Here is a 12,481-nt window from a genome sequence, read left to right as displayed (position 1 = left end):
TATTTTCGAAGATATTACAGACTTAAAACGCAGGGACATAGCGGTTGCGGCGGTACCGGCCGGTTTGTATTGTCTAATGACAAAAAAGCTGTGATTGTTGTATATAAAGACATTCTGTAGTAAAACTATCAGCATTACACCCGTGCAAAGCATACTGTACAAATAATACCATTAAACCAATTCCTTAACCCCTATCCCTGTATGTCTGAAGAAGTTTCACTTCAGTAGCGTGTTGTATAATTGTACGTTGTATTTTTTTTTTTTTAACAGAGCTATGGGACCACAGTTATACTGCTCATATATTTAGAATCCGCAAACGACGTGTAATTTACTGCTAAAGTTTGAATCAGTGAATTATTATATCGGGTGCCGAATTCACACGACTCATAGGTCATCATGGTGTGACAATTACAATCAGTTCCAATGATAGACAAAAGACAAGGCTCCAACCAAATGACATGATTGACTATGATCCTATGACAATGGTAATCATAAATAATGGTAATTATGATATCGCACCCATCGACGTCTACTAGTGGACGTGCCTTAGCGGTCAGAATTGTGGTACACCGAAAGAAAGAGATGGAACGAAATTTCGGACAATATCCATCTCTCTCACGATAGTGCGGAAGCGTGTCATGAAAGAGAAAGCATTAGTCCGAAGCCATACGCCATCTCCCTCACTTTTCGAGCCAAGAAATTATTACAATGACATACGGCTAAGGCACGTCCATTAATATATGTCTATGATCGCATCCGCTTGCCTGTCTAGGTTATGAGGTGTGCTGTTATTGGCAAGTTAAGTAATAAAATATGAAGAAAGGAAGAAAAGCGAGAAAAATTACTTTAGATGGTGAAGTTATAACCCGAAATGAAGTAAAGCAAATCTTAGAAAATACAGTAGGTAACAATCATAAGCAGAAACGAGAATTACCTGTTAATGATACACAAGTAACAGTAACTGCTGAATGTGTAGAAAAAATTAACACCAGTGAAAATCAAAGTAACAATTTAATTAATAAAAATCAGGGACATGAAGAAGTCATAAAAAATGAAGAATCTAGAAGATCATTAAAAAGAAAGAGGCATGCTCTGCTTTTAAAAGAAAAACAGTTAAAATCAGTTTTAACCAATCAGCAACGGTCCTTAAATTACTTATCTTTATGGAAACATCATAAAAGCAAATGGAAATTTGAAAAGTTAAGGCAAGTTTGGCTACAGCAGAATATGTATGATATCAGCAAAGTTCCAGACAATTTTTTCATTATTTTACTTGAATATTTTACACAAAGTAAAGGGAAAGTTAAAGATGCTATTGTAGAAAAAGCAGTAAGTATTGTAGAAGAAGAACAGTTGGCAAATGCAGATTCATGTGACAAAATGAAACTAATTAGAGCAAGAACTGTTGTGCAAAATTTGGGAGTATAATGTACTGAAACAACTGCTCACTACTTTACATTGCTTAAATGTAGTTACCTGTCATAATTCAATGAAGTCTAATTTGTAATATATGATTTGTACTTATTTCTTTAACGTTATATTATATTCAATAACTTTTTGTTTAAGTTTTATAAGCTAATTACCCTTTTGCAGAAGTTGTAACTGCTCCATGCAGCACCTACTTCTGTTACTGACAAGTAAATTAAATAGTCTATGCTATCATAAATATAAACTATCCATATTTATTGGTTGGTGCAATATGACGCATTTTGTAATATTAAATAAATAAAACCACCTTGCTTTTTAATGTTTCAATTTATTTAGTTTTACTCAACAATTGTTTCGGTTTTTTAAGCTTTTACCAAGAGTAGTTAGTTGACTTCCTGTAACTATTTGTTTACAATTTGTGTACTTGTGTATTCTTTGTAGTCATCAGGTTTCATCTAATGTCATACATTTGCAATTAATGTAATAATGGAAAAAACTGATTCTGAAGAAAACTAGACTTGAGTTGATAAATACTTGGATTCTAATTTCTTGATCTTATAGAAGCAACTGATTTTATTATACTACATAAAGCTAGTTAGAGGTAAGTGTATGAGAAAATTTTGTCTTGCCAACGTGCCAAAAAAATTTAAGTTATATAATTGTTTTTCAAATTTTTTATTTTAAACAAATTGTGTCCTATCATAAAGTTGATGTGTCTGAATACTAAAATAAATAATTAATTAATTATTGCTTTATATCTCTCAAATAGGGATACACATGACCACATGCCCACTTGAATGTTAATCTTTTCAGAGATCTCATATGAATTAACTGTTAAGACAAAATAGTTTCTAAGGAATGCCTGCAAATATTGATAATCACTCTTATTAATTGGTTTGTCTAGGCATACTACTATAACATTAAATATAATGTTGGAATTTTACTACTTCACTAACAAACAATAAAATAAAATAAACAAGACTTAATGAGAATTGCAATCAAAAGCTTAATATGAAGATAATAATATTATTAGTCTCTGCTATTTCTCACAATTGTTAATAAGTGTAACAAAAGGTTGTACTTGGAGATAGTTAGTGATAAAATATATTCAATATAGTTTACAAGAATTCTTCACACCAGTCGTGAAGACATTGATAGCAATCATTTGATTGTTTAGCATTGGCTTGACAAACATCTTTCATCCATTCTTGAAATAATTCTTGATTTTTTTTTAATACTAAAAATTGTCCCAAAACAACGTATGCCTATAAAACAGAGCATTAATAATAACACCTAATATTTAAATGTTTCTTTTAACCTTATCAAAACCTGCAGCAATCAACCTCTTTCCTAAAACTTCACCTATTCCAGCTAACTCTGTTACAGGTTTATCCCCCATCGGTTCTGCAACAAAATTACGATGCTTTTGTGATGTACTCGACATTTTGGATAAAATATATTTCACGTTTCTAATAAAAAATAGAATAGGATAAAAATGATAACTTCCACTAGAAATGCACAAAATCGGTTAATTGGACATTAGTACTTCTTCAAATATCTCGATTTTTGTATTTATTTTTGCAATTAACCATTTTTTCCTTATATTTTTCGTCGTATTGCTTATTATAAATCATTTATGAATGGCCTGTTATATTCTAATAAGTACCATAGATCATGCATAGATCCGAAATTCACGGAAGCATTCGACTCATTCCGGAAAGCTCCGATTGGCGCGAATTTTAATCGGTGATTTCAAACTATGAAGGTAGAGATAAGGTGAACTGTCTCATATGGAAGGAATGTTGTAAAAGTGGCCAGGTGTAAATAGTAAATAACAGTTCAAGAACCTTCCAAAATGACGCTAGCGTAGGCAAAAGGTATGGTATGAGTGTAGCAGTTGTTGACGGATTAAAGTATGTCGAGTTAGAAAATTTAATATTTTTAGTGACTAGAATAGTTAGTAATAGTCCAGTATACCAAACCTCAATTATTTACGTAGTTCAAAGTAATTTTGTCTTTATATTTTTTCTATCCTATTCTACTAACTTTTGGCGCTTTATTTGAAATTGAGCATGTTGCTACTGTGGCGCCATCATAATTTAAGGCAGTTTGGTGGACACTTTTTCACTAGAGAGATAGTACTCATTTGGTCGAACGGTTCCATTAAAACATTTAAAAACACGATCTGCCATACAGGAGACACTTTCAAGAATCTTTGACCTGCGTCGTGTTCTATGCTTGCATATGCTTGCGCATAGCTTTCTGGCATCTTGATGTTGCTGTATAAATGCATATGTGTGTATAATCTAATATCTGAATTAGCTATTGGATATCGGGACTTAATTAATTGTACAACTAATAGTTATGTAAATTTTGTTATCTAATGCGAGTTGATAAAGTTGGGAATGCTATATTCTTTACGTATTAGGAGTATCCAAATTATTTGTGTATTATTAGAAAAAGGTTTTCACATAAATAGGGTTTAGCTTCGGAGTAGTAATGGTGGTCGTTCAATAAAATCTGTGTTCAATAATAATAATGATATCAAGTGCGTTGCCTACCTTTAATGTGGAAACTGTAGCGATGGATGAAAACTCACTTAATCAAAACGGCGCCCAAATGGGTGCTCAGAGTAGTCATAATGGCAATGGCAAACAATGTGAAGACGGTAATGTGAAAGTTCAATACTCTATACCAGGTATTTTACATTTCATTCAGCATGAATGGGCAAGGTTTGAATTGGAACGATCGCAATGGGAAGTAGATAAAGCTGAATTGCAGGTATGAAACTATTCAAGTATTTGGACTTTATTATTTAAATGTAATGCGTTTTTGTAGGCGCGAATAGCATTTCTTCAGGGTGAACGTAAAGGACAAGAAAATTTAAAAAATGATCTTGTACGAAGAATCAAAATGTTGGAATATGCCTTAAAACAAGAAAGAGCTAAGTTCCATAAATTAAAGTATGGAGTGGAGTTACAGCAAGGTGATATGAAACCTCCACCATTTGAAGATATTGCTATAGAATCACAATTAGAAAGTGATCAATCATACACTTCAGTATCTAACGCAACTTGGAGGCAAGGTAGACAGTTGTTGAGACAATATTTGCAAGAAATTGGCTACACTGATCGTATTATTGACGTACGCTCAAATAGAGTAAGAGCACTTCTTGGCTTGAATAATAATACAGAGCAAGATGAACAAAATACTAATCCAGAACAGATCAATGGGAATGAATCTAACAAAAGAGCAAGTGAAACTCAAGGTTAATTTTTTGAATTTTCATTTTTTTTACCTTTTCATACTTCTTTTTTATGTATTAATTGCAGTTAGGTGTTATATTAATAACCAATAACCTTATCTATACTATAAAGATTTGTTTTTCCAGGAAGAAGAACTCCTGCAAAAAAGACCCAATTGCCTGGATGTTTATCAGAAGCTTTAATGTTAGATACAGAAGCGGCAGTAATGGCAAATTTAGACTTTTTGACTAATACTGATGTAGATATGGAGGATGATGATGAAATGAGTGATGATGTAGATTTGGAAACATCTGATGATATAGACGATGTAAGATCCATTAAAGGAAAAGGTACAGTTTTTAACATATGCTTTTAAAATCTCTTAGTGATAATTTTTATTGTTTGTATAATATGTTGTCATTATTGCCCAGAATTTTTCTATTTNGTTTTACAAAATACTAGCAAGTTTATATTTGCCTCAGTGTTACAGAAGCAGTCGTAATTACTGTTATTCGATTGGCCACATGAATTGCCGCTTCCGATTATCGATTCACGCGTCTAAACGTACTAGAAGATCGGGGTTTATCTACGTTATTCAAAAGGTGTAGATTTGGAAACATCTGATGATATAGACGATGTAAGATCCATTAAAGGAAAAGGTACAGTTTTTAACATATGCTTTTAAAATCTCTTAGAGTGATAATTTTTATTGTTTGTATAATATGTTGTCATTATTGCCCAGAATTTTTCTATTTTAATTTTGAATGAATTTTTGAAAATCATAAAAGGTAATTACAAATTTATCAATATTTTAATGTCCAATGTTGAAACACCAGGCAAGCATATGTATGTAAAAATTCAATCATTTAGAAAGAAAAAGCTGCAATTTATTCAGTAGATACAATATCTACTGAAATATTTTTTATGGTACATGACATTTCCTTATAATCAAGTTATAGTGGGTAGATAACATCAAATGCAATGTCATTTCTCTGTTTTATTTGCTGTTGCTAGTTAATGGTAATTTCTATTCTGTTACTGCTTCAGTGCTTAACAGAGTTTTGTTAATAATTTCTGTACAATGTTTTAGTTGCTACAATTTCTAGTATATGTTTTCAATACTTCAATAATGCTTACATTGTTTTTGCCAATTGAAATAATTCAAGTTCTTCTGCATTTAGACTGCAAATCATCTTTTTAAATGTTCCATCAACTTAATTGTTCAGTTTGCCCCAATTAGTAGAAGGTAAATATATAGTGTTGTCTGTATGATTTCAAATTCTTTAATTTTAATTGTAGTGTAATGATCACTTATGATGTAATTTTTTTTAATGACCTATGCAGATCAAAAATTAGGAAATAAACCTACAAAGTTGATAGTAAAAATGCTCAGCACTTATCCTTACATAGGATAAAACAAAATCGCTCTCGCTGTCTGTATGCTTAGATCCTTTAAACTACGCAACGGATTTTAATGAAGTTTTCAGCAATAGATAGAGTGATTCAAGGGGAAGGTTTATGTGTATAATACATGCATATCATAGTACAGAAAAGATTTGTAATGTGATATCATAACAAACATATTTTTGTGGGCTTACATTCTGAGATAGATCAAATTAATGTACTACGAAATTGTTTATCTTAAAAAGATCGACAAAAAAAGTCCGCGATGGTATATGTTTATTTCCTAAGAATAACCTACAATTACTTTTACATATTACAAACAAATATCGGTTATTTACCAATCTATTTTAAATAGTAATAGTATTATTCCTTATCCAATTAAATACATTACGTACGTTGTGCATTTCATGTAGATCAAAATAGTCCTTTACAGCGTATCATTAAAATGGATATCTTAGAAGATATCAGAGATTTAAAAAGCGGGGGCAAAAAGCGGCTGGCGGGCCGTACGTCCGTCCCGGTTGGCAGGCGCAGGGTGTGCCTATAAATAAACAATCAAAACCATAAATAACATTCAAAAGTTGGTCAACAGATTAGGTATATATGGTGAATAACTTGATTTTTTCAAACATTGATGCACTGTATTCAATTTTGGAAGAGGCTGTTCATTTTACCACAGAACTTCTTAATTCTTTGAACCCGTCTGACCTCTCCACATAAAATGGTGTTGAAAGTAGTTTGTCCTGTTATTTTATTAAGGAACCTTAATCCGCCTAAATTGTGTAACTGTACAATAGGGCATGATAAATAACAGATTGAGATGCCTTTGGATTGCAAGTAATATACTTGTATATCACCATGTAAAATGCAAACCGTTCTTTTTAGAATAATTACGATATGTTAAAATAATCCCATATTAGAGAAGAGAGATTAGTGTAAAAGTCCAGTATACAATGAATTAGGTGCTCTAGAAATAAGTAGGAAATGGTACTGGCATGAAAAAACAAAAACATCGCTCAACACTATAATTAGGTTGAGTCAAGATTATACAATATACATAGCAGTGGCGGGAGCGTATGGTAGTATTGGTGGGTCTTATAACATTGCTCTTAGATGTCAGAAAAACCACGTATGCGCTTGGAAATTTGAGGGCACGGTCACGATTTTTTCGAAGCTCTTATCTGCTTTTGCCGTCCACCATTAGAACAATTGAATAAAATCGGTAAATTGTAAAGAGATATTTGCCCACTTCACGTAGCCTTGAAAGCCTACTTATGTAATAAGTATTTCAACGCCTTTTATGTATACCGTTAAATTAACTTTCTAATGCCTTCCTTAATATATTTTTGATTTTTGCATATTTTAAACTTTTATAAATATTATTTTTTTAAATACGAAAACTAAATCTGTTAAATAGGTTTATTTTATTTATTCGGACTTAGAAAATGGTGCATGAATTTTGTCGAACAATGTTACTACACAAGTTATGTTTAGGTACGTGGAATATATTTTTCAAACGAATTTCAATTAACTATCTTGTAGGTGCCAAAAAAACAAAACTCCCAATTATACGTGGCGGATTCATTAGACGGAGAAATACTTTTGTCGGAGTTTTTTAAATTTTCTAAAAGAACCGTTCGAATAAGTTTATTCTTAAACTTTTTAAACTTAGTGTTGCTTCCTCTATAACCTTATAATCTCAAAAACTTAATTTTTTAGTCGGTTATTAGCAAGATTAAAATTGAATAAGAAAACATTTTAGGAAAACGAAAAGGTCGTTTTGTGGGTAGGGAATGGAACACGTGTCACAGATGGGCACCGGTTGTCGTGGCGAGCGGTTCACCAATGAACCAATCTGTGTTTTACAAAATACTAGCAAGTTTATATTTGCCTCAGTGTTACAGAAGCAGTCGTAATTACTGTTATTCGATTGGCCACATGAATTGCCGCTTCCGATTATCGATTCACGCGTCTAAACGTACTAGAAGATCGGGGTTTATCTACGTTATTCAAAAGGTGGATTGATATAATTTAATTTTTCTTAATCTTATCGCGCGCACTCAATCCCTTTAAATACTGTAATCCTTTTTTAAGTGTCAAATTAAACAAATTTGATTTTTTAAAGATAAACGAAAAATTACATGTATTAGCTTACATCCCTCTTACGTGCTCATAAACTATATGCTTAAGATGATCCGAAGAGAGATATATTTCGAAGCTAAGATAAAAGAGTATGTTTACAAAAAAGTTGTACCTAGTTAGCATTAGGTGAATTATGTCTGTAAGCAGTGACGTATTTTAAAATTTAGCCCAGACAAAAAGTTTATTGTATTGATTAATTTATTTATTGTTATGGTAAAGGTGCAGTTTACGTTGCTTTCCATAAATTGTTTTCAGGTGTTGCAATGCGCTCAACAACACAATATAGTAAATTCATACTATAATATACTGTAAGTAATCTTTACCGAAACGACTTCATCCTTCTTTCTACTGATTCTAAAGAAAGATTAAAAATTCGCAACAACGCGAGCCCCCTGTGTGTTGTTAGGTGGGAAGTTACAACTATATTATCGGAACTTAATTGCCACATCATTTCTTAGTATTTATAAGTATTCCACATTCTCATGATTTAATGTTAGACGGCCTTTTTATTGCGCGTTGTTGGTTTATGCAGTGCAAGCTTTGATTACAAGTTTCCTTGTACTTCTTACAATGATCTATTTACATTTTTATTATTTTAGCCCATTACTGTTTCAAAACACGACTCTTGGTTTCGAGTATTCAGATCACCTGAACGCTATTTGTACTAATTTGCGAGGACCGGTGTCAAAATTGGCAAGATTTTTAAATATTTTTTTGTTTTAAAAAGTCAAAAGTGTTATAACATTTTATGTCCCAAATGTCATTAGGAACGTGCGATTAAAATATTGATTGTAAACACACACCCTGTATGTAATATAATAGTACCGTTCTTCCGTTTTTGTGCTTTGTTGAGTACAGCGGTGCTCGTCAATTTATTATGATTCTATTGCGTCTTTCTTCTATACGAAACCGTGTCAATTTAGCCAGACCATCAGCTAGAGAGGAGGGTGCTGGTGGATGCTCTCCCTCCCCAATACCTGCTTTTGTTGGCTTTTTCAACTTAGAAAATATGTTAAAAATAGACTTATTTCATGATTTCGTGTAAAAACGCCTGCAGGTAAAACTTAAAAAACTTACTGCTTATTTATCGACTAGGTATTAGTTCTGTTAACTCCACTAAACACACAGATACGTGCACTGTAAGCATTTTTTTGGTTTCAAAGCGTCTGCAAAAATTATTACCCAATCGCGCAAGAACATCAGGCATTTTGAGAATTCCATTTGCAGCGATCGAGCACATTATTAGCATTATGAACTGGCGTTTAATACTCCCCTTGTTTCATACAACCCCATACAAAAAAGTACTGTGGGGTTAGATCCGGACTACTAAGAATGTAAACATTACCTCATGAGAAAAATTTACGTTTGAAGCACTGACAAATCCTTTTGCGACCGAAAATCAGTTTCCTGCAAGGATGCAGTAACTGTTTTTCTAAAATTCGATACACTGTACCATGGAAGGAGCCAAGGTTCTGCCCTATTTCGCATGCACTCTGTAAAATAGTATCATGTCACAATTTTCTATCTTATTAAATGCCATTGTAACAACTATTGTTAGTGACCTGTGACAGTAATACACTGACCTACTGTCAATGACTTGATATCATACATACAATCTACAGCGTTGAAGGAAAAGAGAACTACCACAAGCTGGGTGTAACATAAACATCGTCATTCTCACGTAATCTAATAAATAACAAACAAAATGAGTACCAAAATATAAAAGAAATACAATACGGATACTGCTAATTACCAGTTGATTAAATGAGGCGTTACAATGTATGTAACTGCTAGGGTGAAACTGATCCTTGCAGGAAAGTTTAAATGCATTTTTTTCGAAAACAGTGAACTTACCAAAACATTTACTTAATTTCCTTGTTTTATAGTACCCCATTATCTCTGGTAATTTATTTTAAAAACACCCTATATATACATGTGTTACATATACAACTTCATAAGTAAATTACTTTGTCTAAACAAATTGTAAAATATTTTTTTGTTACATTGTGTGTAGCTAAACTTGATAATTTAACTGATGACGTGGATGCGGAAGCTATGGAAGTATTAAATGAACTGAATTTACTTTCGGAAACTGAAAATCAACATCAACTTCATCAAATGAAAGGCGAGGAGGGAGACTGGAGTAAAGGTGAGTTAATTTATAATTTTTTGATACGTTATCTTTTATTTTATTTTACTACAGGAAGAAGGCCATTGGTTCTTTCCACAGCGGGCATTGAGTATGTAACCGGTTCGGGACTTGGAGAATTAGCACATTTAACTGTTAATAATGACACAGAATCTTCTTACGATATAAGCAGCACTAAAGAGGTTTTTAGGAAAACATGGAATGCCAAATATACTTTAAGGAGTCATTTTGATGGAGTTAGAGCGCTTGCATTTCATCCTAATGAACCTGTCCTTGTTACTGCTAGTGAAGATCACACATTGAAGTTATGGAACTTACAGAAAACAGTTCCTGCCAAAAAATCGGCGTCTTTAGATGTGGAGCCATTGTATACATTCAGGTGGAGATGTTTACGTGAAGTTTATTTATATAGTAAAATTTATACATGTTTTTTAGGAGCCACAATGGTCCAGTTTTATGTTTAGTTATTTCGGGGACAGGTGAACATTGTTACAGTGGGGGTATAGATGGGAATATTCACTGTTGGAATATTCCAAATTCTAATATTGATCCATATGATCTCTTTCAACCGGATGTATTAAGTGCTACTTTAAAAGGACATGATGATGCTGTTTGGGGATTGTCTTTCCTTCATTCCAGACAACATTTACTTTCATGTGCAGCTGATGGTACCGTAAAATTGTGGTCACCATTTTCCAAGGTAAATATTGAATTGTTTGTTAATTTCGCATAAGTAGAACAAAAATGGCTTTTAATGTTCCAGAAAAGTTTTAACAAAGCATTTTTTATTACTCTTATTTAAACAGCATTGCACTAGAAATGTCACAGTATATATTGTGCTAGTGTTTAATGTAAGTGTAACATATAAATACAATATTTGCCACATTTCGGAGGCCCGGAAAACATTAAACTTTACATGCTGTATAATTAAGTGAGTCAATTGACTAATTGCAATAAATATAATTACGTCACGCAATTCGCACTGTCAACTATGGGGAGGTCAGGAGGGCTAGTAGAGGAGGAGGAGGCCTACGTAACTTGTTGTATTTAATGATCTAATTGTCGTTATCGTTGTTATAAGTTGGTGTAATTATTTTACAAAATCCACACTTGTATGGTTAGTATTCCGAAATATTTGAAAGGTAACATCTGAAGGCACTGTAGATTAGTCTTGGGCGAACATTCATTTTAATTGTTCGATATATGGACACCTATCGATATATTAGATAATTATCGGTAGTTATTGATAAGCAACCGGTAACTATCGTCATATATATTTAGATACATCACTTTTAATTCTAGTAGATATTGTTCTTAAATAAATCCGTATACCATAAACCATAAGTGTATAACTGTTGTTTATTCTAATTATTTTTTTCTTAGAAAATATCTAATTTCAAAAATATTTAAAGAAATCCGTAATTATCAATATCAATATCAATATAAAGTAAGGTGTTGACTATTTTGCTTATATCCTATTAAAATAGAAGCTTTAATATTAATATTTACAGATAGCATTTTGCAATTTTCTATTTCCCATTTAAATGACGTAGGAATTGTTCCTTTTTAATTTTGTAATTTTATGACTTGACAGCCAATTACCGTACAAGAATGAACAAAGCATTTTTTGTAGAGAATTGCTCTGTAAAAAAGGTGTGATTGAAGATTTTCGTATGTTTAGCCGATATATCGATAGTTTTCGATATGTCGATATTTTCGATGATTATCGATATCGATATGTCGATACATATTCGTTGATAATGTAACTATTGCTATTTTTATCGATATATCGATAAGTATGAATTATTATCGACAAATCGATATTTTTGCCCAGCATTACTGTACAGTGCAGTCCTGCTGCAACCTGGGGGTGTAAAAAGGTACTCCAGTTAATGAGCTGTCAATGATAAAGAATCTTATCGACCTTTGTTATCGAAAGCTTCAATTAACGAAACACAAGTTCCTACTCGTGACGTTCGCAGGAGCTGGTATGAAGAGAAGCCAATTGCATGTAATGTCGATTACTAGTAGTCTGCTCTCCTTACTTATCATTCCATTGTCAAAGTTAGTACTATTATCATAAAATACAAAGAAGTTTATTTTACCCACAATA

The 12,481-nt window shown here is 32.4% G+C and overlaps 2 protein-coding genes across 3 annotated transcripts in view; one reads left to right on the top strand and one right to left on the bottom strand.

The window, feature by feature from the left end:
- Window positions 1-2,438: 2,438 nt before the first annotated feature.
- On the bottom strand, window positions 2,439-3,091 carry LOC108745128 (barrier-to-autointegration factor). Its single transcript, XM_018481213.2, has 2 exons — window positions 2,747-3,091; window positions 2,439-2,693 (listed from the first exon to the last, which is right to left on the bottom strand). The coding sequence occupies exons 1-2, from the start codon at window positions 2,870-2,872 to the stop codon at window positions 2,547-2,549; spliced, it is 273 nt and encodes a 90-aa protein (XP_018336715.1). The 5' UTR covers window positions 2,873-3,091; the 3' UTR covers window positions 2,439-2,546.
- A 590-nt stretch (window positions 3,092-3,681) lies between these two features.
- Window positions 3,682-12,481, top strand: part of LOC108745127 (striatin-3) — a 27,711-nt gene continuing 18,911 nt past the window's right edge. The window contains exons 1-6 of one of the 2 annotated variants that reach the window (XM_025975762.1): window positions 3,683-4,209; window positions 4,267-4,696; window positions 4,820-5,023; window positions 10,234-10,368; window positions 10,423-10,747; window positions 10,804-11,068. In XM_025975762.1, the coding sequence (XP_025831547.1) occupies window positions 3,967-4,209; window positions 4,267-4,696; window positions 4,820-5,023; window positions 10,234-10,368; window positions 10,423-10,747; window positions 10,804-11,068 (1,602 nt within the window). In that variant the 5' untranslated portion in view covers window positions 3,683-3,966. Of the gene's footprint in view, window positions 4,210-4,266; window positions 4,697-4,819; window positions 5,024-10,233; window positions 10,748-10,803; window positions 11,069-12,481 lie in introns of both variants that reach the window. The other variant, XM_025975761.1, reaches the window with a different exon arrangement.

Source organism: Agrilus planipennis, unplaced genomic scaffold (assembly GCF_000699045.2).
Source record: "Agrilus planipennis isolate EAB-ADULT unplaced genomic scaffold, Apla_2.0 scaffold37, whole genome shotgun sequence".
NCBI classification, from domain to species: domain Eukaryota; kingdom Metazoa; phylum Arthropoda; class Insecta; order Coleoptera; family Buprestidae; genus Agrilus; species Agrilus planipennis.
The sequence above is the reverse complement of the archived record's forward strand: the minus strand, read 5'-3'. Positions and strand labels throughout refer to the sequence as shown.

Bases quoted from the DNA above. Each gene is read 5' to 3' on its own strand.
- LOC108745128 (XM_018481213.2), bottom strand. From the start codon at position 2,872: ATGTCGAGTACATCACAAAAGCATCGTAATTTTGTTGCAGAACCGATG. The intron at 2,694-2,746 runs GTTAAAAGAAAC...TCTGTTTTATAG, and splicing joins TTGCTGCAGGTTTTGATAAG to GCATACGTTGTTTTGGGACA.